The sequence below is a fragment of the Oenanthe melanoleuca genome, chromosome 12, assembly GCF_029582105.1.
Source record: "Oenanthe melanoleuca isolate GR-GAL-2019-014 chromosome 12, OMel1.0, whole genome shotgun sequence".
NCBI lineage: Eukaryota > Metazoa > Chordata > Aves > Passeriformes > Muscicapidae > Oenanthe > Oenanthe melanoleuca.
The window spans coordinates 14,047,108-14,073,652 of NC_079346.1; the positions used below are offsets into that span (position 1 = coordinate 14,047,108).

At 50.1% G+C, this 26,545-nt stretch overlaps 1 protein-coding gene and 1 long non-coding RNA gene across 3 annotated transcripts in view; both read left to right on the forward strand.

Moving 5' to 3' along the window:
• POC1A (POC1 centriolar protein A) overlaps positions 1–6,556 on the forward strand; it is a 69,788-nt gene extending 63,232 nt beyond the window's left edge. For both annotated transcript variants that reach the window (XM_056501523.1, XM_056501525.1), the window contains exons 11-12: positions 2,050–2,204; positions 6,222–6,556. In XM_056501523.1, coding sequence (XP_056357498.1) covers positions 2,050–2,166 — 117 coding nt within the window. In that variant the 3' untranslated portion in view covers positions 2,167–2,204; positions 6,222–6,556. The remainder of the gene's footprint in view (positions 1–2,049; positions 2,205–6,221) is intronic.
• Positions 6,557–12,629: 6,073 nt separating this feature from the next.
• On the forward strand, positions 12,630–26,370 carry LOC130258291 (uncharacterized). Its single transcript, XR_008841470.1, has 4 exons — positions 12,630–13,209; positions 14,126–14,284; positions 17,804–17,896; positions 24,461–26,370. It is a non-coding gene; the product is annotated as an uncharacterized LOC130258291 (long non-coding RNA).
• The last annotated feature ends 175 nt before the right edge of the window (positions 26,371–26,545 follow it).

A 26,545-nucleotide genomic window follows, 5' to 3' on the forward strand; every position in this document is an offset into this window, starting at 1 on the left:
TGTGGATGGGACTGTTGGACTGCCCAGGTGGCTGCTTACAACAGAAAACAGGGCAGTGCTGGGGTGGTATTGCAGCCTGAGGAAGCTCCCAGAAAGTTCTAGGGAAGGATTTGGTTGTGGGTTAAAAAAAGGTCAGGCCCCAGGTACTGTCAAATGTCACAGAGGTTCAGGACCACAAACATCCTGTGGTTTTGTGTTTCCCCTTCCCGTCCCTGCCACCACCTCTGCTGTGTCCCCCAAGATGTGCCTGTGAGCTGAGTGTGCATTTTGGAGCTGGCACCTGGGTGGCACCCACTGACTCACCCAGTGGGTGTGAAAACCAGGGGCTGGCTTTAGCACCAGCCCTGCCAGAGGGACCTCAGCAGTTTCAAAGCAGCGCTGCTCAGCCCAGCTTGGCTCCCTTTCAGCAGCCTCTTGCTGGAGCACCAAATTCCTCCTCGGGAAGTGCAATATTCATGAAGGAGACACGTTAATTAGCAAGTCTGCTCCCTGCTTTGGCATGTGAGTAGGTGGTGTTACCTCTGGAATTGGGTTGAAATCCGTTTGGTATTTAGGTGCATTTGATTTGCAAGAGCTTGTAGGCCCCTTAAAGAGCACCTCTAAAGCACGTTGAGCTACACACAACCTTCATGTGATATGCTTTCTTTCTGTCACTCTGGGGTATTCAAGGACACCTCATTCCCAAGCTGGTGTCCCCTGGCCATCTGAACAAACTGTGGGCAGCCAGCATTCAGGGCAGATCCAGTCGTTCCTCTCTCGCTGGCAGAGCAGCCATCGAGCGATCCGTGATTATCTCGGGTTATCTTGGTCATGGAAGTTGCTCAGGGGAAGTTTATTCTCAAACTGCACTGTGTTTGGAAGTCAAATGAGCAAACCTCAGCTATGCAGCTTGACAGTAGCTGTGTGTGGCTTTGCTGCTGTCCCCATCCTGGAGAAATGTTACTGTCTCTGGGTGAGAGTTTTGGGCCCCAAAGGGGTGCATTGCATCCTCTTATTGAACTTCAATGGCACGAAAGGGAGCACAAAATGGTAAAAAAAAAATCAAACCCAATTAATTTCAAATCAATTCCTGGCTATTGCAACCACCATCACTGTTCCAGTGCTAGTATATTGTCATCAAGTATCAGTAAGTTTTGGCAACTTTTCTTGGGCATGAGAAGCCAGAATCTCTGGAATTGAGCTTTTTTTTTTTTTTCCCCTGAATGTTTTTAAGATTCTGTTCTGCTGAATTCTAGGGCTAAGAAGGTAGAAAGTGAAGATGCTAAAAAAGACTAAAAATCTTGCTTGTGTTGTAATTGAGAAATGAAAGTTTCTTCCCTTTTGTAAATGATTTTCGGTGGTTTCAACATTCTCTTCTTTTGCTTTTTGTCATAGCAAAAAAAATGAGAGGAAAAAATGAAAAAACATAATGAAAACACCAAATGTTTTTAATTTTCTGGTTAATGTCTTAAGAACTTTAAAAAGTAAAGAAATGGCTCATGCTAGTTTTTGGAAAAAGGCAGAGAAATTCCAGTTTCTGCCTGTCATTTATTCCCCCCACTTGAAAGAATTCATCCAGCCCTAAATTAAAACATTTGATTTGGAAACTGGGGCAGAAGGTGAGTGTCTGTGGGTGTGTTGGCAAGGGCATCCTGAGCAGAGAAAAGCTTTTTGGAGGGCAGGATGCAGCCCCAGCACTGCAGGGTGAGCTATACTGGGACTCTCTGGGTAAAACCATGGCGGGTGATGCTGGGGTGGACGAGGAGGTGAAGACGCCAGCCCAGAAAATCTTTAAATACTTCTAACACAGGAGCTCAGCCCCCACTCCTGTTAATTTGGGAGCTACTCCCAGCTGCTCTCCCTGGTTCTGAGGGATGCCCCACTCCCAGGGTCAGCAGCCTGGCACCCCCCAGCACAGCTCCTTGCCCTCTGTGCCTGGGTGTTGTGCTGGACACCAAAGCGAGTGGAGGAGAAACTCTTGCTGCATTGAGGGGTGCGTGCTTCCTTTCCTGTTGTAACCCTCTGGAAGATGTTCATCACTAATGCCTTGTTTTGCTCATTTAAATGAAGGTTTCTGCATCCCCATGCATTCCTGCTCTGGACCACATGAGTTTCTGCTCCAGGACCTTGTCTTTGATAGACAGAGGCTTTGCTGAGCCCATGGACTCCTGGTTATCTGCAGCATGAGGATGCTCCCAAGCCAGGTTCAAGAAAGACTGAGCTGGGTGAGTTGTTTCCTTCCTGCTTTTCCTGAGCCTTTTCCCACCAGTGTCACCCAGCTCACTGAACAGGAGTCTTGGGGTGCTGCTGCTCCACGGCAGTTCCCTCGTTTGGATACACCCAGCCACACTCTGTGAGCAGCCAGGCTTCCTTTCTGGTGCCTCTGGAAGCAAATCCTGCAGCAGGGCCCACTGTTGTGCCTGCTTTGCCCAGCTGATGATGTCAGGGAGGAGAAGGCTGTTGGGGGAGAATGACTTCACAGAGCTGCTCTGGGAATTGGTCACCCCTCCTCGCAGCGAGGGCTGCTGGAAGGGAGCCCAGGAGAAGCACTGCCAATGATGTCTTCATCCTCATAGCCCAATGCAGGCAGTGTTTGCAAGCACTGAGGTGATGCTGTTCTGTGAGGGGCCAGCCAGGGATGCTAATGTAGCTTTTGGTGGCTCTGCTCAAAGCCACTAGAGCCTCAAGGTGTGTTTTGGCTTGTGGGTCACAGTGGTGGGTTTGGATGGCCCTGGAGGAGGTGGCAAGAGAGCACTGGCTATTTGACCCAGGGTGGCTGTTACTGAACCCCAGAGTCCTGTGAGGTGAGGATTTCCTCATGTACAGTCACAGTTCTTCAGCTGCACCTGAAGCACAAGAGTGGATAGCCTAATGCAGCACAACTTTTATGGGCTGAATTAATTGCTGGTGAAAAAACCCAAGCCTCAGTATGCTGTGAGATGTCCCTGCATCCCACCATTGCCTCAGAAGAGCATTGCAGAAACACTCCAGCCCTGGTGCAAGGGCTGCAAGTGGCCAGGGCCCATCCACTGTGTATTGTCCAGGAAGGACTCTTTTTGCTTTTGCAAGAGTGAGAAGCAGGTTCATTGAAAAAATCACTGGAGTACTAAAAATGCTTTAAAATTATCTGTTTTGCATTGGGAAGGTGTAGAAATGCAGAATGGATGACTCTTGTAAGCTGCCCCACCTGAAACACCAAAGGATGGAAGCAATTAATGAATTAATTTTACTATCCCCATTGGAAAGGTGCTGGCCACAGCCCTGGGAAGCAGTTGATGGGGATGTCAGCTGCCTCCCTTGCTTTGAACCAAACCAGTGTGAGCACCTGTCCAGAAATGTGGGGTCATGCTGGCATCTTGCAGTGCCAGAGCCTGAGATGAGACATGGCTTCTCTTTGAAGTCAGGATCAACAACCTCTGAAAATAATATTAATTAAACAAAAGCAAAACAAAAAGCTTGACCTACTCCTCTCCACTCCTCTGTTGGGAAGATATGGCAGAGCCTTTCCTGTGTTTGGGTTGGTGCTCAAAGAAGAGCAGGGAAGATTTCTAGCAGCCTATCTCCTTGGTAATGGGCCCATTTCAATGCTGTGGTTAATTACATTAAATAATCACGAGATTTAGCTCCCTTACCCTGTGCCTTTTCACACCCTGGGTGGCTATGTGATGGCAACTACCAGACAGCAGTGCCTCAGCACTCTGTGCCAGCCCCTCTCCCAGTGTTGGTGAGTTCAGAGGTGCCCAGGCTCATGCTGGCTGCACATGGAGCATCTCAAGCAGGGGGTGATGCAGAGGGAGCATCCAGAGCACCCTGGAAGCTCTGGTGCACAGGGCCAGGAGCTGTTCCATCTTGCTGTGTAATGAAACACTGCCACACCTGTGCAAATTTCCCCATAGCCTGGGGCTTGGGTGGAAACCTGTGGGATCATTAAATCAAGCTACACAGGAGCTACTTGAAGATGGAAGGTATGAAATCTGCAAATGAAATGGTGGTCATGTCTAGGCCATCCCCTGAGCTCCTGACCAGCTACTCTGGCTCTTGTGGGACAGGCAGAGCTGGCTCATGCAGAAAGCCCAGCTGAGCTTCTGCTCCATGTGCAGAGTGTTTGGGGCTTGCCTGGCAAGGCCAGGATGTCAGCTGGCATGAGGAACCAGCCAGCAAGCTCAGGTGGTGCCTCTAAGGATGGGCCCTGAGGGAGACTGAGGAAGAGGTGTGTGGATCTGGGGTGCAGAGCTGGTCCTGCTTTGGGGAATGGTCCATGCCACTTTCAGAAAGGTTCTGCATTTGTGCCTCCTCCTTCCCCTGGACTGAGATCCCAAGGAGTTGGGAAGGAATCTGGGAGGGAGACAAAGGCTTGTGCTTTGAAAGGCCTTGCTTGTTTGGGAGCTTCCTTAGTGCTTTGCTGCACGCAAAGCGGCTCCCTGCTTATGTGTGTCCCCAGGGAATTCTGTCTTGCTCCCACACCTTCTCTTCCCAGGGCATTAATTCCTGGGAGCTAGGGCTGTGCACTGGGGTCCAGTAATGCAACATCATTTCCTTTGATAGTCAAGACTGGAGGGTAGCAAGCCCATTGCACAGGAGATCCCACATCTTCATGCTACAGCTGTTCAGTGATGTACCTTACCTCTGGGCAAGGGGGTGGATCACGGAAGCTACATTTTTCCACTGGAGCCTTGTGCAGAGCTGGAGCAGCTCCAAGCACAGCTCCCAGGCTTGCTGCCTGCTCCATGCCAAGCTGCATTGGTACAGAGGCTGACACAGTCCAGGTTTTGGCTGGAGGAGCAATGGTTCTGGTATGAGCAAGGAAGGTGCAGACAAGCTGTTTTCCTCCTGTTCCACTGCATGATGCCTTCCACACACGTGCAGTGTGAGGGATGTTTTCCCCTGGCACCAGGTTGGTCTGTAAATCCCTGTCCCCTGCATGGTGGGGGGACAAATGCTTGGTCAGCCATGGCCTCCCCAGCACATTCAGCATGTGCCTCCCTGCAGCCTCAGCTCACAGGCTCCACTCAGGCTTTAGCATCTGCTCTCTTTAGCTTTGCAGCCCTGAAATGCACATTGGCTTCATCATATGTTGTGTGCTGCTGACTGTGGGATGTGCCCAAAAAGAGAGTAACTTCCCAAGCTGAGTCTGACTGCAACTGATGGGATCTAGGGCTGTTTCTTTCCACTTGGGGCATGAAGAGATCTTGGATAGGTAATTAGAAGAGGTGCTGCCCTCCACAAACAGATGGTGGGAGAGGCAACTGCTAGGAGAGAGCTGAGTTGGAAATTTGCTTGAGGAAAGCAAAAGTGAGATTCTACTGGAGATGTCACACTGGATCTGAAAATACCTTAAGTGTTTTAGAGAGGACCAAGACTGCTGCTAGACGGTAGTAAATTCAGAGGGGATATTTGGGAACCAGTACCCCAACTCTAGAGCTGGATTTTGGGTTCCTCTTTCTTAGAAATGGGGCTCAGCACATGGGACCTTCCTGTTCCAACAGGATAAATAACACATGGCTGTATCCCCCTTCCCAAAGCAGCCTTGGGAATATTATACCACTCCCATTATATCGCTTTAAATCCAGCATTACTTGACCTTTGTGTCCAGTTTAACAGCATGATCGAATCCTTGCCCATGGGGAAGCCTTGTTTGATTGTGGAGGTAATAAGATGATTTGAACACAAGAGCTGATAGTTTCAAGTAGCTGAAACTTAACCTTGTCTGCATAAAGCATCATTGTCCTGCCACAGAAATCCTCTGTCCGGGAGAGCACAGCTGCAAGGGAAATAAATGCTCTGCTTTTTTTCATTTTCTTTCTCTTTTTGCTGTTTGTTTGTTTAAAACCCAGGGCCCTTGGGTTGGTTTGCTCTCGTTGGCTGTGGCAGAGCTGTGGTGGGGTGTGGGTGCTGAGCTCTGCCCAGGGAGCTGGGGCTCCCTCAGTGACTGCGGGGCAAATTCCCTTTAATCCAGGGAATTAAACCCCAAGCAAAGCCATTGATGAGCATGGGTTTAGTTGAGATCCAGGCCAAATCCTGTTTCCATTGAAGTTAAATGGGAACTTTAGCTGCTTTAGCTACTGGTTTCAGAGGGATCAGGACTGGGACCTGCTGCCAGGTGTTGTAGATCTGCCCTAGTGACCTCAGCAGGATGGGTTGCCCTGTCCAGGGGTGGGTTCTGGCTTCCTGGATGCTGCAATGATCTCAGAGTACTTAGGGTGCAATGGATGCTTGAGCTGTGCTTTGCCTTCCCTGTACAGGTCCTGACTCCAAAACAAGCCCACCTTGCCCCGTTTGAGCCATCACCAGGCAGCAGCTGCTGATTTGTCATTTGCCTTCTCAAAACCATCTCCTGATATGGGAACAGTTCATCACTGCCTGTAACCAGCAGGAACACCAGCAGGAGCACCAGATCCTGCCAGCATCTGTTTTGGATATCAAGGCAAGTGGGCCTAGGACAGCTTTATCTGGGGTGAGCATTACTACTGGTGTTATACTAGAGCTGCTGCTTGCCTGCAGCAAGTGAGGCCAGGAAAAGCACTCCCAGACAGGCTGACCTTCCCAGGTGTGTTATAAATGGAGTAAAAACCCAGGTATTTTTGAATACATGTATATGAGTGGTTGTTTTGGACAGAAATTGTTGGGTCTGGGCGCTGCAGGAGCAACCACCTCTGTCAGAGCTGCATCTCCAGCACAGGGCTGTGCTGCCCAACACACACAGAGCCATGTTGTTCTTGCAGCAGTTCAGACTGTGTGAAGGTAAGAGACAGAAGGGTTATTTTGTTTGCTTAGTTTTATTTTTTTAAAGCTTCCTATGTTTTTAAAATTCCTTATCCACACAAATCCATGGACAAGCAAGGTTGTAGTCCAGCTGGTTTTGGCTTTTTGCACTTAGAAATCCCCACAGGGATTTTTTATCTGGCAGGGCTGGGATCCTCTCTTCCCAGTCATAGCTAGCATAAAAACATTTTTCCTGATTAGTTGCACTTAATTATTCGTCCAAAGACACAGCAGCCTAAGCCTAAGCCTAAGTATTTGTGTGTGTACTCAGATGTCTTCCAAAAGCCACTCCTACCACCCCTGCAAAATAGTTGGAGGGTGACACAAGAGTGATAAACATCTGGCCATGGGAATGCTCTGGAGTGAATGAAGGGGGAGTTGTGAATGGGGACCAGTGACTTCACATGAGACCAAAATAATCCAGGCTTCATGCCTTTGTGTCCCAAGGGAGAGGCAGTGACCCTGAGCACCCAGCTCAGGAAAGTCCCTCGCTCAAGGAAGAGCTTTCAGTAGAGGATCTGTGATTTCAGTTTTCACACTGAAACCATGCTTAGTATTGACTCACAGGAGGAAGCAGAGGTTTGTGATCTGTGGCAGGAATCAGCTGTCCAGTTTATCAAAGCTTCCAGCTTCATGATGGTGTATTTGTTGGAAGATGTAAGAACTTCTATTGCTTGGGATTGAAATAATGTCACTTAATTGCTAAGATACTGGGAAAACCTCAGAGATTGATACCAACTGCTAGTTTACATGCTAGTGAAATCCTGCTGTTGTAACTATATTCCTAGACAAATGTGATTTTTGTGCTCTGGGGAATTAGCAAGGGTTTTTTTTTTTTTTTTTTTTTTTTTTTATTTTTCAAACATTGACTCTACAAGCTACCCACACTTTTCCAAGAAAATATCTTTGCCATTACAACTAAGTAGGTGTTTTTTAAAAGCTTTGTTTTTAAAAATGAACACTGAAATGAAATCCAGAAACAATTAAATCATCCAGTTCTGAAACCCTTTAAACCATAAGTTATTTTCTCTGGTTTTTGGGTGTCTTCCCCAGTCTCTTCTGGAATGCTTTGGGTTTTGCTTAGAAACATTGCAGTAGTGGGAAATGGTTTTGACAGAAGATCCAACCCTTTTTTTTTTGTGTGTCCTCAGCACAGAGGCAGCATCTCTTAGAAGAAAACCCCAAATATTTTCTGCCTGACGTGTTTCTAATCTGCCAGTGTTGTGGGCACTGGGAAATGCAGGAACACTCTGCCCAGCTGCTGGCAGTGCCCTGAACCTGCCACTTGCTGTTCTTTCCCAGGGCAGCACAAACTGGCCTCCAAGCTCCACAGCAGTTTCATGGTCCAGCTTTTTATGCCCACACATGCCATAACCCACACTGCAAAGAGCCCAGCTTGGCTCTGAGCCCTTGGAGGTGCTGATGATGGGGGGCTCCATGGGCCACCTGGTCCTGCACCCTGCATCTCTCCTAGCCCTCATCTGCAGGATATTTGCAGCTCTCTTAGGAATTGCTGGTGTCCCAGCATCCCACCTCTTTTTGACCTGAATCTCTAGCACTTCTGTGCTTCCTTTCTTCTCTCAGCTGCCCATAATTAGGGGTGGATCTCAGACAACAGGAACAAGTAGGGCTGGGAATGTTGATGTGGCTCAGGCTGGCTAAGGAGCACCTCAGTGATGAACTCAGACAACAGGGACTAGGGTGGCTGTGCTCTGGGATGGCTGTGATCTCCCCAGAGACCTTCCCCTCTGGACCTGGGGTTCTTCAGCAGACTCAGATCTCAAGAAGCTCCAAGCCATGTATGGCTTGGACTGCTCATCTCAAGCTGGAGGTGCCTGACAAATCTACTGTTACCTTCCACAGTGGCCCAGAGCAGGGATCTGGCTCTGCTTGCATCTCCTTGGGCAGAGGTATTTCCAGCTGCCAGCACAATATCACTTTTCTCCTCCAGCAGAGAGGTGCAAGCAGGGAAACTTAAATCATAGGGGCTTATCCACTTCGGACCTCGAGAAATCTTTTTCTTCCTTCATTTGGTGACCTGTGCCTTATCCCAGCTGGTGAAGAGCTGGTTTATGATTCATGGCTGGAAAGAGAGGCTGAATCAGAGAGTTTTGGCAGCAGCCAGGCTGAAGGTGGGGTTTGAGGATGGTACTGGCTGCAGGAGCTGTGAAGGCTCAAGCAGCTCCCCAGGAGGGTCCCCAGCTGTTCCCAGGCCACCTGCACCTCTCCTAGAGGCAACCCCTTGCTGGCATTGAGATTTCTTTGCATGGTGCCTTGGTCCTAGGAGGGCTTTTTCTCTCATAGGGAGGGTTGCATGGAAATAACACGATGTGGGAATCTGCTCTTTGCACTGAGGGGGTTAAAGTCTGCTCCCTCCTTCTAGGCTGACCGTGGAAAATCCTGCTCATGCCAGGGACTGTGCAGGACAGAAACTAGGGCTCCTAGGATACAATTATACAAATAATACAACTTGTTCCACGAGCAGCGGAAACCAGCAAAGCCGGGTTTCCAATGGGTTGTGGAGTAAAGGATGTGCAAGAGCTTTCACTGGCCAGTAAAAGCTAAACACACACCATCACCTTCTCATCAGCCACCAAACTGCACAAAACTTACATTCCCATAATAACTGGGAGCCCCTGTACTGTGTGGCTGAAAGTGTCCAAAAAGGAGAGCTGGAGAGGAGGGGTGCAGGGGTGGTGTGGCTGGGAGAACCTTGTTTCTGTAGAAAATCATGCTGTAAAACTGAGGATGCAGGCAGACAAACTCTGGGCCAGTTTAATGATGTTTCCATCATTTTCTACCTCTAACTGTGCATCCACTTTGGGATGGTGATCATTGTGCCAGGGCCAAAGGCACACTCAAAGGCAGAGGTTTTACATGACAGTGTAACATGGTGTGACATGGGGTGCTTTGGGCCCACAGGGAAAAGTGTCATTCTGTTTGGCAGTCTGGCTTTTGGCCTTCAGACTGGAGAAACTTGTGCCCCACTTCCCAGTTCAGCCCAGACTTGGCATTTTTGCTTTGATTGCCCCTCAGACCTTAGGATATCTGGTGGTCAATGTGTGCTAAAAGCAGAGCCCTGCCCCTGTCTTCTGCACCAGGTGTGAGTGACCCCTGAGCTGTACCTGACACTGAGAAAATGCACCTGTCACATATCCAGCGTCTGGTGACCACATAAAGAAGCCAGCAGCTCAGTTTTCTACTTTCTTTTCTGCTGGGATCATGTCACATTTGATTTCTAGGAGACAGCACACGTGTGATGGAGATGTTCAGCAGATGCAGGCTGGAGCCTTACAGGAGCCAGACCTTTATCTGCTCATCACAAGCCTTTTCTTGGGAGCAGCACCAGCTCATGTCACCCTTTGAGGGACAGAGGAGCAGTGGAGATGCTGAAGAGGTTTCTAACTAAACCCGACAAAGGTGTGCATGATGATTTTTGTCAGGATGTGGTGAAGGCTCCTTGGTGACACACTTGTGGGGAGGAGGGGGAGTTACTGTGTCATTTTCATGAGAGTGGCAGTGGGGCCACTGGTGTCCCTTGACTCTGAGCCACCCACCCTTGGGGAGAGGCCCCATCAGAACTTGGTGTCCTGTGAGCGAGTGGGGCTGGGAGAGCCCTGTTCTTGTAGGAAGCAGGGTGGTCCACACCCTCTCCCACTCTCCTGAGCCAGCCATGGGAGCTGTGTGCTCCCATGTGCTGTGTGCTCCCATGAGCTGTGACTCTGGTGTGCTCCTTGGCAATCTGTCTCTGGTCTGAGGGATGAGTGTAAGAGCTGTGCCCAGCCGGGTGGGGTGGCAGGAGGCAGCTTTGCCTTGCTGGGAGCCGTGGCGTTGGCAGGAGGTGACACAGCTGAGGTGACTCTTACTGCCAGCACACCAAACACTGCTGAGGTGCTCATTGCCAGGGGGAGGAGAGGGTCTCGAGGTAAACAGAGCAAGGCTGGCAGATGACTGCGCCATCGCTGCGCAACCTCGTCTAAGCCTATTTATATAAATCATGTGAAACCCAAATTAGAATTTTATCCATCTGCTGTGCTGTAAGTCGCTCTTCCACCAGCACAGCGAGCCAAAAAAATGCTCTTAACTCCCTAAGACCTGCCTCGAGTGTGAGCAGGTTTTGTGTACAAGGCTCATGGCCGCTGTGGGGGTGCTATGTGCACACCCTGCGAGGCTGCAGGACAGCCTGTCACACGCCCTCCAGCAGGCAGCAGTGTCTTGACATCAAGGTGAGCCAGGCACAGGTGTGGATGTTCAGTGAGAAGTCTCCAAGGCTCATCACTGTGTGTAGGAGGACAAGGACTCACCTCTGCCTCGTGTGTCACACGACCATGGCTGGAAGTGTGGAGCAAAACCATCTCTGCCTGACTCCCATCCCAATGCTGAGGCCCAAACACTGGGGTGAGCTTGCCATGGTTTGGCACGATAAGGAAGGTCAGGGAATGTTCTCTGCTCTTTCCCATGTGTCCTACTTATGACAAAGCTGTACTTTCAGCCTTTCCCCCAGGGAGGCTGTTTCCCCTTTGCTCCTTGGGGGAGTCACACCCAGGTAACCCCGGTGTGGCCACAGCTCTGTGCCTGCCTTCATGTGTGGTCACTGAACCTGCCACTCCTGTGGGAGCACACACTTGTGGGAGCATCCCAGGGCCACTCCTGTGGGAGCACACACTTGTGGGAGCATCCCAGGGCCACTCCTGTGGGAGCACACACTTGTGGGAGCATCCCAGGGTGGCTGGATGGACGCTGCCCTGGCAGCCAGAGCAGGGCTGGCCCCGCCACAGCACAGCAATTTCTAGGAAATGCATCTGCCTCCTCACAGGGGAGGTCCCTGATGGAGATGATGACTCACCAAGGGATCTTTCGACCTCTTTACCCGCTGCTGTTACGATCTGCCTTTCTTAGCATTTAGTGCTTTTCCTGTCATTAAAATTAAAACCTTTTCTAAAAATAATATTATTATTATTTTCCCCCCACCGAATTGATGATTTCAGTGAACAGTTTGGGGGTAAACAAGCAGAGATGACACTGTGGAGGAACAGTTGGTCAAGTTTGTGAGAGATGGAGCCAGATCTAAATATGGCACAGCCTCTCTGGTAGGAAGCAGAAGGAAGGAGGCATATGTGTCTGAGCAGTTGGATTGCTGCACGCTCTGTTAGATTTCCTTAACATCAAGTGCATATCTTCCTCTTTTCTTTTCTTTTTAGCATAAAAAAACGAGTAGAAGCTCACCAAGAATGTCTTTGGGTGGAAATAGGGAAGGGCTATGAGGAAGTGATGGAGTCTCTCCATCCCCACTGGCTCAGTTTACGGGTGCAGGCAGATATGTCTGGATGAGATGCTCCTCTGCAAGGACCAAACCAGGAGGCTGCCCCCAAATCTGGCCTGGCAAAGGCCTTTTCCCAGGTGACCTCCATGCTGCTTGACATTGAGGGAATGACAGCTTTAGGCCCAAGATCTGCAGGAGGGAGGAGTCACTGGTGCTCATCTGGAGATGCTACACACTCTCAGCCTCTCAGCTGGGCCTCTGCCCACCAGGAGCAAGATGGACCAGGTGCTCTGGGCTGTGCCTTCAACCTGGGTGTCTCCTCCAAAGTCCCAGGGCGCTGTGTTGACAAGAGAAAACCCAATTCCCTCTAGCAGTTAGTTCCTCCTGTGAAGTACATCCTCACACCCCACTGGTTGCATCAGCTTTTCGAGCCCCTTTGTCTGCTGACAAAAAGCCTGCAGAGAAATCCATGTCCTTAGAGTGTGTTCAGTGCTGGAAAGAGCTGTACAAGGATTTCATTCTCCCTCTGTGGCTGCCTGTGGAGACAACCAGAGGTCAGGCTATGCTGGGGAGACAATGTGCTGCTGGATGCACACTGCCACTCCTCATGTGGCTCCTGCTTTTCCTGGCGGGCAACTCACAACCCCTGGGCTGGGGGACTGAAGCTTTCTTGTCTGTGGGATGCTCTTGCTGCATTTTCCCACACCCAGGGAAAGGCAGAGAGCTAGAGAGGAGAAGCCAAAGTTAAGACTGTTGGAAGTAGCTTCAGTCAGGGCTGTGCAGAACATGACCTCCCCTAAAAGTCAGTATTTGCCAGCCAATAACACATAGTTTTCTAATTGCCTCAGTCTCCTTAACTGCATTTTAGATCAGAGACCCCAAAATCTTCAGCACAGGAGAAAGAGCTGCAGGGAGAGAATGAAGCAGGGCACATCCATAGCACTAATTTGCTGCCTGGTGTGTCCCAGTGGTGTCAGTGCCTCAGAGAAGTATCTCAGCTACTTCTGCCCTCTGAACACTTGTGTGGAAATGACCAGGAAACAAAGGGCCCAGCTGCTCCTGGAAGAGGAGAAGACTATTGGTGTTGCTTGAATGGAGAGGCTGAGGACAGTGCCTGACTGTCTAAATTCACATCCTGGGAAAGCAGTTGGAGATTGATTCTGGTTTGGTCACCCAGTGATGAGCTAATTTTTAACACCAACCATGTGAGTATAAAAAGGATTAACCCTAAGTTTTAGAGCTTTAATCACATGAAAAAACATGGTCCAATTGTTTGTGTAAGGAGATGTTTCAACTGCCCTTTTGTGAATGCAAAGGTTCATTTTGTTTGGGGAGGTAGAAACAGGAATACAGAAACAATCTTCTGCAATGCAACACTGCTGCTTGTTTCACAGTTTTGCTTAATTCATTTTTATGAACAGGCTCTTAATTCAGTTTAACTCAGTCTCTTTTCTCCCCCTGCTCCCCCTGTGCAATGCAATCCCATTTGTGTCTCGGTAACTGGCAACCAGTATATCAAGCTCTAGCCAAGCATGTATTAAAAAAAGCAGCAATCTGCCGAAAAACAGGTTTTAAGATGGAAACAAATAATTAGAAACACACAAATTAGTGTCTGTCTGACAACAGGTTGAGCTCTGCACAGATTTAAACAAAGCTGTAATGGCAGGATGTGAGCGATTCAAACTGGAGGCAGTGGCTGAGTGCTGATTTTAATGGGTCAGCTGGAAAAAGATGTGGGGAAGGAGCAAACCTGGTTGGTTTTGGCTGGGGCTGGGCACCCAGAACTGTGAGACAAAACAGAAAGGCGTGGGGGCTTTGTGTAACTCCCAGCCCCGTGGGGACTGGGGTCTCGGATGCAGCAGGAGCTTTGGCTGATGCAGAGTGTGGGTCCTGCCCCTCTGCGGGTGCTGCGCTGGTGATGTGTGCTGGCACCCAGTGCCAAAGCTGTGGAGCTTTTTCTGTGCTTTGGCACCCTTGCTGTGGGTGTTCTGTGCCTGGCAATGGCCCTGGGGAAGGCAGAGAGCCCTGCCCGTGCCCCCGGCCGGGCAATGGACTGCCGAGAGCAATTCACTCAAATACTCTTCTCTCATTCACACGAGCATCTCACCAGTGGAATTGCAGTGTGCCCGGTCCTCAGCCAGCGTGCGAGCGAGCAAATCACCCCAGCAGCATGGATCGTTCTTCTGCACCCATTGTTATGGAAATCGCCTTAGAGACTGTTGCTCCAGCAAACATTTTTAGAAGCACGAGTGAGTTGCGCAACAGGAAAACTACTCGGAGGTGAGGAAAACCCCCCTCCAGGCTCCCAGCACTGCCCCTTCCTCCAGCGGTGCGGTGGAGCCCTGCTGGCTCTCCTGGTGGGGATGGGATTTAGGGTTTCTTTGCCTGGTAAGGCAGGGAGAAAGTGTTTCTGGAGGAGAAGCCCCTTCTGCGTCAGTCTCCAAGGAAACCCTTGGTGTTGCGTGGCTCAGCCTTCCTTGCGCGCCCGGGCAGAGGCTCACACATCCCAGGCTTGTGCCTGAATCATACATCCACACTTTGATCTGCCAGTGGCGTTTTATGGGTGCAAAATGTAGGCAAATCGTGGGGTTTTCCTACCCCTACGTGCCACTTTATCTCAAGGAGCCTCACGGTTGGATTTGGTGTGCAGAAGTGAAACCAGCCCTATCTCTGTTTCGAAGGCACATTCCTCACTGCTGAGTCTGGAAGGAGAAGCTTCTAATGCTGCCACAGCTCCCAGCTTCTGGAGAGCAAGCCTGGGACTGTGGTGTACAGGGAGCCTTGGGCAGCAGGTGCTTCCAGACCTGCTGCCAGCAGCCTGGTGCAGTGCCTGAGCCAGGGCAGCTCACCCCAAGCTGGCTGCCTCTGCCTGGTGGCAAGCAGGAGGGCTGGAGAAGAGCAAGTCACTGCCCCAAAAGTTTCCAAGCTCCCACAGTTTAGGGCTGCCCACCTACACAGGCAGTTTCACTGCTCACCCCTCATTTGTGCTCAAATGCCCAGCCTTGAGTTTTAATCAAAAAAAATAATCTCATCTTGTCTCGATTAACTACAAACAATTGCTCCTCTGGAGTTTGCTCATGCTCCTCATCACTGCCTGCTGTGGAGCAGGACCAGCTCTCCAGCATGTGCCCAGGAGCTTTGAGTAGCCTCAGCTGGTGAAGGGGAAAAGCACAGATCCAGTGACCTTTGTTTGCATCACTGCTGCCCACAGTCCCTGCTGACATTTGAGGAGTGCTCTGTGTGCTGGAGGGGGCATGGGGATGGGGTATTGGGCAAAGCACACGAACCTCATCCTTGCTGGAAGAATACCAGGCTGAGCTGTGACCCTTCCTTTCCCTCTCTGGAAGTCACAGTTGATTCTCATGGTGGTGTCTCACCAGGAACCAAGAACAGGACACTTCCTCCATCTCCTTGCTGGCCAGACTGAGGGACTGACCACAGTTTGTCTGCTCCCAGGACTGTTTTACTGCCCACAGCAATGGAGCTGGAGCAGGGTGGGATGTTTGGCTCTGTGGGATGTTGTGTTGCTTGCTGCCAGGGCCATGGAACAGGACAGGAGGGAGCTGATAGGCTGGATCTGAGAGGGGACCTCATCATCCCAGTGGAGATCCTGGGAATCATGAGGTGGTGGCAAGATGCCACTGCACAGCCTGGCTGTTAAACACTGACCTGTGGGGTCCCAGCCTCAGCCTGGCTGTTAAACACTGACCTGTGGGGTCCCCAACTTCAGCCTGGCTGTTAAACACTGACCTGTGGGGTCCCAGCTTCAGCCTGGCTGTTAAACACTGACCTGTGGGGTCCCAGCCTCAGCCTGGCTGTTAAACACTGACCTGTGGGGTCCCCAACTTCAGCCTGGCTGTTAAATACTGACCTGTGGGGTCCCAGCTTCAGCCTGGCTGCTCCTTAGCATCCCCCCAGCATTGCTGGGGTAGGGAGGGACTGCTTCATCCCATCCTGTGCCTACCTCCCTTGGCTTTCCCAAGCTGGTTGGTCTTAATTTCTCCAGGCACTTCCTGCAGGACCACAGTGCTGGGTGCTGCAGATGTGCTTGGAGACACTGAACACCCTTGACCCTTATCCTGGCAAACTGTTCAGCTTTGCAGCCAGTGCAGCTGAAAGGGCATTTTTCTCCCTAAACCTTGCAAACTCTTTATCCCAAGGATCCTTGGTGGTGTTAACCCCCAAACCTCAAACCTCAACCCTCAACAGCCAGAAGCACAAGATTAGCATAAGCCCCCAACTTTCTTTGGATAAAGAAAATATGGGGGGAGAATGAGAAATGATAATTCTTTGGATTTTACATTCTGAGCCACCTGTGTTTATTTTACCTCCTATGGTTACTTTATCTGCTGCACTTGTGCAGGCTGGAAGCTCCCTTTTATTTTGTTTTGTTTGCTTTTAATGTGAAAACTGAACTTTTTTGGGCAAGTAGCTGAAGCTTGGCCAGAGGACCTGAGCCCTAGGCCGTGCCTGACTATGAAAGTCAGATGCCTTTCCTGGACATCTGGCTGCTTTAGTGCCAGATAGCAGGGAAGAGCACTTTAATATTTATCCTGAGCTAAAAAAAAGCAAGTAGAATGAAGAAAAATATACAAAGTAGGGCATGAAAACAGGGTTTGTGAGCATCTGAGATCCGCTCCTAATTAATAGCAGTTCCCATCCCAGAAATCATACCATTCAGCAAAAGTTAATCATCTTTGCTCATACATACAATACACTTCAAGAGAGAATGAGTCACCCTCATTGAAATGTCTGATGTTATGAAATCCAGTGTGACTGATGTAACAGACCCAGCTAAGCTCTCCAAACTGGCCGGCAGCACTGCGGAGAAGCTGCCTGTGTGTGAGCTGACTTCATTGAGTTCTGCTTGTCTGCAGGACGGATTTCTCCCTTTACTTTCTGGAGCAGACTCACAGCAAAGGGCCCAGGGAGGCTGTGGGAGGGCAGGCAAGTGTGCCAGGAGGGGTTGGCATCACCAAGCCCCTGTGGTCCTCACTTCCCAGCATGAAATTGCTTGTCCACACCTCTGGGAGCCCACAGAGCTACTCTGCACAGCAGCCCCAGTCCTGCAAATATTTGGGCACCCACATAATTCACAGCTCTTTGGAGTGTCTGGGACCAGCACTTCAATCACACCACTCTGCATTTTTAACCATTCGCTGGCCTGGGGATTTATTCTTCCCTGCTTGGTTGAGAGAGAAATGTAGGTTGAATTAAGATTCTGCCTTGATATCAGCTGTTCCATTTTAAATTAAATATTATTACCTGCAAACTTTTTCTTTTAGCACTGGGAGCCATTTGCTTGGTGTACTTTGTTTAAATGTCACCATATGAATTACTGAAAGTAATTTAAATATTTAAAGACATATACTGCAAGTCTAATTTTATTTTGAAATCCCGAGCCAGGCTTGCAGCTGATGCAGCAGATAACAGCTCAGCCTGGAACCCCTGGTTCCTGGCCCAGTTCTTTAAAGTAATGATTTGCATTTCCAGCACCTTTCACCCAACAAGTCTGGGCTCTGAGATTTTTTCTCCAGCCAGATTTTCTTCTCTCTTTGAGGCATTGCAGCCCTTCTAGGATGGGTGTGAGTCCCTTGGAAGGTTCTCTCCCATTCACCCGTCCACCTTGGCTGCCCCTCTGGGGCCTCTGCTCCAAAGGGAAACCCTTGGAGCAATAAGACCAGAAATGCCAGGGCCCCAGCAGAAGAGGCAGCAATGCTCTTGTATTTTGTGCTTTCCAACTAGAGAAGATCCCCCTCCTGACACAACCTTTTCATCTCTTGTTATCTTTATGAACAGCCTAAAAAAAGTACCATTTCTGGCACACTGGCCCTGCTGCTGAAGAGCCCTTCCTCTTGCACCTCCTTCACCTGCTGGGATTAAAAGCTACAGGTAATGCTGGGGAGTAAATGAAAGGCTTTCCACCAGGAAATAAGTTAAAACAGAAAACAAAAGGCTGATTCTTAGAAGCAAAACAATTGAAACTGTGGCAGGAGAACATGGTGATGAAGCACTCTGGTCCTCGGAAGTTGCCTTACATGTACTGGAAATTACCTTCTGACTCAACAGCTCAGGGTGTCTGCTGCCATTGTGCTAAAAGCTTTAAGTTGACCTAAATACCCAAAGTATTCAAGGAAATAACATTTCCCATGAGAAATGTCACCACCAGAGCCAAGCCTTTCCTGAGAAAAGCCTGGGTTAGGTGGGTGACTTCTCCTGCTCCTGGGAGCAGCCTCCCCGAGGAGCTGAGCCCCCACTGATCCCTGTGGGCAGCAGCTGCTCCGTGGGCACAGCCAGAGCTCTGCTCTCACACTCTGCTGCCACGTCAGGGGCAATGCAAGGTCCCAGCTAAAGCCTTTCCATCATCCTGCAGCCATGTCCTGGGAGCATTCCCCTTTCCTCTGCCCTTCTCCCTCCAGAGCAGTCTGGCTTCTTACACAGAGCCTGACTCATTCCCTGGGATGGCTTTTCTTGGATTTGCCTGAGCACCTCTTTCCCTGGGCGCTGCTTCCTTGCTTGTCAGATGGTGAGTGAAGGAACATGGGCAGCGTGTGCTGAGATGGCACCAGCAGCTCACAGGATCCCCCTTTGCTCGTGCCCTGGGTGTCCCCAGGCCAGTGTCCCCCCCTGTTGTGGGCAGTGGTCAGAAGGGAAGTGATGTGTGTCTCCAGTTCCATCCTTTTCTCCAAGATCCACCACTAGAGCTATTAAATGCTGTGAGCTCTCCCTGCTCCCCTGGCTTTGCCTTCACAAGGACCTCAGTGTGCAAAGAGGAGCTTTATGAAGTCCAACAAAGGGAATAGGAACTGCTGCCCCAAGGAGGAATGACCCCACCCACCAGTTCAAACTGGGGACCAGCCAGCTCAAAAACAACTTTGCAGGTAAAGACCTGGGAGGTGCTGGTGGATAACAAGCTGACCATGAGCCAGTGGTGCTTTCTCACAGCCAGCAACAGCATGTGCTGGGTTAAGAGGAGCATTGCCAAGGGAGAAGGAAGATGGATGTTTTGATTCATCCTTTTTTGACCAAGCATGGCTGCCACTGGTGGAAACTGGATTGGCACCTTCTGAGTGTTTCAGACACTTCTTGCCAACTCTGAGGTGCATGAAGGAACTTAAACCCTAATTCAAGGCTTGGAAAGCAGGGCACAGACAGAGGGAAGGGACCTGCCCAGCATCACACTATTAAGCCAGTGGTGGCTTGGGAAGTGACTAGACTCTTCTCTGAGACCTGGTTCTGTTCCCCCTACTCTGGGTCATGTTCTTGTAGGTGATATATGTGCATTCAAAAGTTGTGAGTGTACCCAAGGGTGTCAGGCTGGCTGAAGAGATGCTTTGTGTTCAAAATAAAGTCTTGTTTCCTGGAAACTAAACTTTTTTTGAGGAAAAAAGAGCAGGGTTCAGCTGAACATTGGTAACACTGTGAGGAAAATAGAAGTTGTTTTTTTGGTGCTATGAAAGAGGAACCAGCCCCTTGCTCCTGAAATGCTTCACGGAAATGGCTTCTTGGGAGTTGTTCAGTTTTATTTTAATTGCAGTGAGGGGTTGCAAAACCAGAGAATTTGATGCAAGGAGAAAACCTCTGTAACTAGAGCATCTTCACAGATGTGAACTTTTCCATGGGAGAGCAGTGCTGCCACAGCACAGGTGGTGAAAGCTCAAAGCAGGCTGCCTGCCCATCCATAGCCACAAAATACACCCAAACCAGAACAACTGAAAAGAAAAGCAGCATTGTAGGAACATTCACTGGCTGGGAGACATGCACAGCTCATTGGAATAAAAGGATATGAACAATAGTTGACTTTAAAGTCACCCATGGTGAGAAGCAGCAGCACAGTGAAAATTCTGCCCCAGTGCCTGTGTTAGCTGAGGGTTTACCTGGTGCATTTTGGGGTTTCACTGATAGCCAGGGCTGTGGGGCACTGCCATGGTGCTGAGGCTGCCTCTGGTGTGCGCTGGTGCAAACCCCAGACAGCGCTGCCAAAGCCACCAGGGCAGAGCTGAGCGGGGCTGCCCCACCCTTGCAGCAGTGGGGAGAAGCCCTGGCAGGGTTTGCATTTCAGGGGAACCCCCAGAAACACAGTTGCCTCCCAGAACCAGGCTGAGGAGCAGTGACCACCCAGCTCCATGTGGGGAGAAGCCTGTCCTGGTTGTTGGCCCTGCTTGAAATCAGACACAGCAGCACAGCAAAGAGGGAAAATGCAAAGGCTGGTGAGCCAAAGTGTGAAATTTTATGTCTCGTCTCAGCTTCTCCCACACCTTCTCCCACCAGAGGGACAGGCCATGCAGAACCTTCCCCAGGGGGCTCTGCACTGCCTGCACCCAGCCCAGATCTTCACCAAGCCAGCATCCCAGCAGCAGCTTGGGAGCCATGAGTGAGGGTCACAAACACCCCTGGGCAAGTACTGGGAGGCTGGGCTGGGGACACAGAGCTGGGTGCAGCCTGCTCAGTGACAGCCCTTGCTGGGGGGTGGCAAAGCTGCTTTCACAAGGGTTCCAATGAAAAGCCTGCACCAGCAAGTTCCCCACTTAGGCTCCTTGGAAAAAAATCCTTCTCTGCAGGAAATTGCTTCTTGAAAATAGCCTGGCTTCCTGGAGAAGCTGCCGAGGAGCTGCCATGTGTGTGGGGCAGAGGGAAGCAAGGGAGCTGAGCAGAGCTTAGGGCAGGGCTCAGGCAGCACCAACAGGTCCTGCACGCCGTGCCTTGGGCCATCCCTCTCCTGCTTGACTCTTTTCGAAGGAGGAAGGGTTGTTCTGGCATACAAAAGGAAGAATAAATGGGATATGGAGGTCTGTGTTCAACTCCAGGCTGTGTTGGCTGTGTCTAACACCTGCCTGAGCCAGGCTTGAGGGTAGATGTTACTGACTTCTTAAGTGCCACAAATATCCTGTCCTACTCCATCACTGCAGTGACAGACTCTGGAGGGTCTCATGCCAAAGGGAGCGTTGGAGCTTTCCCCTCCTCTGGTCCTCTGCAGGGGAGGATTTTCACACAGCTTCCAGACCTCCTCATTTAAAACTCACTGCTAAAAGGATAAATAATCTTAAATATTCTTCAGTTCTTCCTTGGGAAGGAGTCTGGAGCCCAGGAAGTGAGGCAGGGAAGAAGGGAAATGGTGTTGCTTAAGGATATTTTCTCAGTTTAATTAGATTGGAGCTGTCCTCCCTTGCTGGTGGAGCCTCTGGGATCTTGGCTCATGCTTAAACACAAGTCCCCTTTTCTCTCCTGGGTTTCACAGAAAACACACCCATTTCCATAAAAATGCAGGCGTCTCCTCAAACCCTGAATTTTCCTGGGTGGCCAGTGAGCAAAACAGGAACAAACTGAAGGACAGGACATGCCAGTTCACTCTCTCACTTTGAGGGTGGTCAAGTACTGCAGCAGGTTACCTGGAGAAGGTAGAGTCTCCATCCTTGGAGATACTGGGATACCCAACAGCATCTAAGAGATAAGAGATGCTGCCCTAAGAGATGCTGCTGTGAGACAGGTGCTGGACTGGACACTCCTCAGAGAGACCTCCAGGCTCAGCCCTTCTGGGCTGCTGTGACCACTGTGAGGTGGTGACAGCCCCAGGCTGCCCAGACACTCACCTGCCTTCTGGGTTCTGCACAGGAGGGGATGGTTTGCTTCTTCTGCAGGAGCCTGCCAGAGAACACTTTTGTTGCCTTTGGAGCAGAGTTCATTGACACATTGGAATGAAAGTCTCCAGCTGTGCAGCAAAATGGATCTCAGAGAGTCAAAGGTTACATCCATTTAGAAGAAAAATGGATCTATCCATTGGCAATGCCAGCTCCATGTGCTTGTGGCTGCCTTGTGCTTCACAGGATGCTCCACAAAGGTTCCTCCTTGTGGTGCTTCCTCCCCAGCCTCCATCCATCTGCCTTCCCTGTGGAAGGTGCTTCCCGGGCTCAGCATCCTAGCGGGATGGAGCCCAGCATCGGAGACTTTGCCCTGAGGCAGGGCTGTGCTAGGAAGTGTGAATCTGTTCCCATGGCTGAGCTGGATGCCTGCAGTGCCAGAGCTGATGCTCCACGGGGACTGTTTGCTGCAGACAGGAGACTTGGACCCTCCTGCTGAGCGTTTGTGGGTGAAAGGCTTCGCCAGGCCAAAGTCATCTGACATTTTTCTCGGGGGCGGGTGAAGTTAATGAGTCCAGATTAAGCAGTGCGGAGGCTGGGGAGCTGGATTTCTGCTGAATATATATGAAGACAAATGTAAATTCTAAACTTTCTAGGGAGTATTTTTACCCTGGCTCAGTGTTAACATTGATAAAAATAGTCACAAATTAGTGCAGGAGTAGAAAGTAAAATTGGGGAATTTTTTTTTTCCCCCTGTTAAAACCATGCATCTGTTTCTCTACCAGGAGTTAACCTCTTACATGCATTAATGAAACATGGGGTAAACCATCAACAAGTGCCCTCTCCTGACAAAATAACTCCCACCACATTAAATAATTGGAAGGGAAGCTGAAGTTAAATAAAATGTCTTTTTTTAAACATTTTTTTTAAAGATAGAAAAAAGTGATTCAGTCCTAGAAATTCAGCACTGCATGAGGATGTTAACATCACACCAGCCCACCTGCCTGGTTCCTCAGCACCCAAACGCTTGCAAAGGTGATGGGAGGTATCAGCCCCATTCTACAGACGGGAAGTACACTAAACTGTGAATTCACTCAACGTCACAGAGCAATCCAGAAGCTGGCCTGTGAGCCCAGGTTACCTGGGCAAATTCCCAGCTGAAATCTTGCTCACAAAACACTGCTTTGAGCTGCCAGTCCAGCATTAAGCTGCCAAGAAGGTGCTTCCTCTCTTGGCACTGATGGATATTTCACCACAGGCACCTAGACAGGTGAAGACTACTTCCAGAAGGAGTTTAATAGCTTTATGGGTTGGTATCTGGGCTACCAATCATACCTAATACCTCTTACTAGATGTAGCAAACAGCTGATGAGTGGTGAGAAGGTAAGTCTTATGAAGGTTTAGCTGCTACAGCCCAGATTTGCTGGGGGAGAGGCTTTAAGGAAAATCCTTTGGGAGTGAAGTGTTGTGGAGATAGTGCATGTTAAAAAGAAAAAAAAAAAATTCAGAGGTTCATTTCTATGAAGAAAATAAATATTAACTTCTGACCAGCTTCTAATTTACTTTACTCTGTAAATCCTTAGGAGCTCCTTCCTCACGTAAGCTGTGGGTGGTACCATGCATCCCCTTGGGGTGTGGCACCTTCTGCCCTTCACTCACATCTTGGCTCCCCCTTGGCTCAAAGTAGGGTCTGTCACATCCTTGGGAGCGATGCTGTGCAGGGGCTGCCAGGGCCTGGAGTGGGTTTTGGGCAGACATCTGCTAACGATTAATTCACCTTGTGTTCTGTCATGACTCATGGTCTTTGTTCCTAAAACATCAAAACAACCTGTGGGCTCTGCAGTCTGGGAATCTGGGAAAAGAGGTGGTGGTGATGGAAATTAAGAACCTGAGCTGCAGCAGCTTCATGGGAGATGGGGACAGATGAAGACAAAAGCACTCTGAAGCCAAGCCAGCAAGATGGGGCTGTGGGCAAAGGGAAGTTGCCTGGTCATTGCACATGAAGCAGAAGGACTGTTGGAGTAGAGAGCCTTGCCACAGCAGATGGACAGCCAGAAAGATGCACATGTGTAACCTGTATTAGAAACCCAGGGTCTGGTATTGAGGTATGGGGATGATGGCAATCCCCAGGCTCCCCAGGGCACCTGTCACAGCACCAAAGCTGCTGGAGTTCAGGAAGGGTTTGGACAATGCTCTCAGGCACATGGTGGGACTCCTGGGATGGTCCTGTGCAGAGCTAGAAGCTGGGCTCTATGATCCTTGTGAGTTCCTTCCAGCTCAGGATATTCTGTGATTTTATGAATCCATATGTAGAGTGGTTATCACTTTGTGCAGTCCTTGTCACAAGCACTTGGGGCTTTTGGGACCTGAGCTGGTAGTTGCCCATTTCTGGACATGTTAATCTGCCTGTCAGCAAAGCCATGTACATGGGGAGACAACCACGACCAACACCCCTGAGCCCCTGCCAGCAGCGCTGGGCTGCAGGAGGTGCTGGCACACCACTCCTGCCCCCAGCTGCAAGCCAAGGCTCAGGAAGCCTTGCGGGGTCTCGGTGCCTTCTCGGTGGGAGGGGATGCGGGGGAATGCCCGGAGCTGTCTGCAGAGCAGGGGTTTGCTCTCCGAGAGGGTGTCAGCCCGGGGCCGGGCAGGATGTGCCGCTGGCTGGGCGCACTTCGGAGCGCCGGGCTGCAGAGGGCAGCAGGAGCCGGGCTGGCAGCGCCGCTGGCACAGCACTGCCAGCGCACCCTGCCCTGCCCGCCCCGAGCGCAGCAGCCACGGGAAACCCTTCCCGTGCCGCTCGCGTCCTGCCCGGCCGGCCACAGCATGTCACCCTTTGCCTTGGCCCTTCTCAGGGTGAGATCTGGTCTTGTCTCCGCAGGTGACGCGTCTGGAGCCTGTCCCAAAACTTACGCGGTTGCTGATGCGACCGCAGAACGGAGGTGAAACATTTCTCTTCTGGTTTCATGGGACCACACGCCAGCGGCTACACCTGCCTCCCTCGAGCCACCAAAAAGGATCCCCGTAAGATTTCTGGGCTGTTTTCAGCAGAACAGGGACTTTAGACCCAGATTTTGGTTCTTTGCACAAGCTGCTGCTGTTCCCCTTGTGATCTGAAGGTGCTTCGATAAACATTATGAAAGGTCAGCTATTTTCACTGTGCCTGTGGCTTGCATAAGAACCTCAACATCCTCTGCTGCAAAGAGCAGCGTTAGGAACTTCCTACTGCCACACTGAATCACAATAGCTTCCCACAGCAACCAGTGGTAAAAATAAACTGGGCAAGGGGAAGTGGACAGCTTCTGCTGTTCCGCTTTCTTGGGCACACTTGAGTCACAAAAAAAGCGATGTAGAACAAGACATTTATTTTGCTGATGCCAATGAAATCCATGAATGGTTCAGAGCACGGTCCCACTGAAATCATGGAGTGTTTTGCAATGAGATTCTCACTGTGCTCTAAGTTAAGCATGTGCTCAAATGCTGTCTTAAGTTGGTATTTTCATTAGGATCCAGCCTTAGGAATTAGACTAAAAAGAGGCAGGGACTCCTGCACGTCTGAGTGCTGCTTTTGTACTAGAAGCACAGGAATGCAGCCCTCTTGGCATATTTCATGTGTTAAGGGTATATAAAAGACCACTGGGGAGACAGTGGCTCTGAAATGGTTTCAGTAGTAATTTCAGCTTAGAGAAAAGCAGATTTTGACCGGAAGAAAAGTGTCTTCAGATACAAATCAATTTGAAGTTTTGCCTAGAGACAATGCCATTTGAACAGCATAGTTGTCAACATTACAACTAAGACTCTGTGTATGCACGTGTTTGTTTGCGTGTGGGGGAGTGTTTTAAGAGCAATATCTTTCCTGTTACACAAGGTTCAGCCCAGTTCTTGAAATTCAGCCAGCTGGGGAAAAAACCTGAGGAGACCTAGTCAGATAGCTGAGCCTGGGAATCTTCTGGTGAAACAGATCCTGCCTCTTCCCTCCAAACAGTGGGTGCTGACAAAGTTTGTATTAAGAGGCTAAAGAGATGAGAAATTAGGGAGAAAAAAAAAATAAAAATAAATGGTTCATCTGTCCCAGACTGGGGAGAAGGAATGGTTTCCACTCATGTTCACAGGAATTTTGAGAGCAAGGGCTTGTAGGATAACCCAGGGGAGAGGAGGCCACAGGAGAGCTCCAGTCAAACCTCTGGCTGAAAGCTGGGTCAGCTCTGGGGTCAGGCCAGGTTACCTGGGGGTGCGTTGAGTTTGATCTTGAAAACCAGAGAGGATGAAGATTGCACAACCTCTCTGAGCAATCCACCAATGTTTGACTGCCTGCATGGTGAAAATAGACTGCAGTAGAAGTGGCTTATACAGAACCACGTTTTTAATGTCATCCCGCTCATTAAAAAGAGAAAGATCAAATCTATTTTGTAACAGGAACAGTTTGTGTGAGGCACGGAAAACTTCTGGTACCAGAGGACTGATTCACATAAGAAGGAATGTAAAAGATGGAAGGAAACCAAAGGGTGCCTCTAGTTACATTCATATCTTGAAATGTTAGTGTTGCAGCACAAAAGGTTTGTTTTTATAGTAGTCGATACCAACAGGGAAGATACTCCAAAAATAAACAAGGATGCACGGATAAAAAACATCTATGCTGTAGCTCATTCTGAGAACGAAACGGAACGCGGAGGCTTAATGAGTCGCAGTCGATTTTATTTTGGAACTGCGAGTTCCTGTCAAAGACCAAACAGGGCTGGGCACGACCCAGTCCAAACCCACGCGGGCCTCCACACGCGTGGGCCGGGTCACTTCACCTTTTGTGCAGCTGTGTCCCGCGGTGGGGCGGGGGGCACTGGCGGCAGCCCGGCGGATCGGGACGGGACGGGACGGGACGGGACGGGACGGACCCTGCCCGGCCCCCGCGGCCATTCCCGCGCTCGGGCCCCGCCGCGGCCCCGCCCATGCCCATATTTGGGCTGCTCCG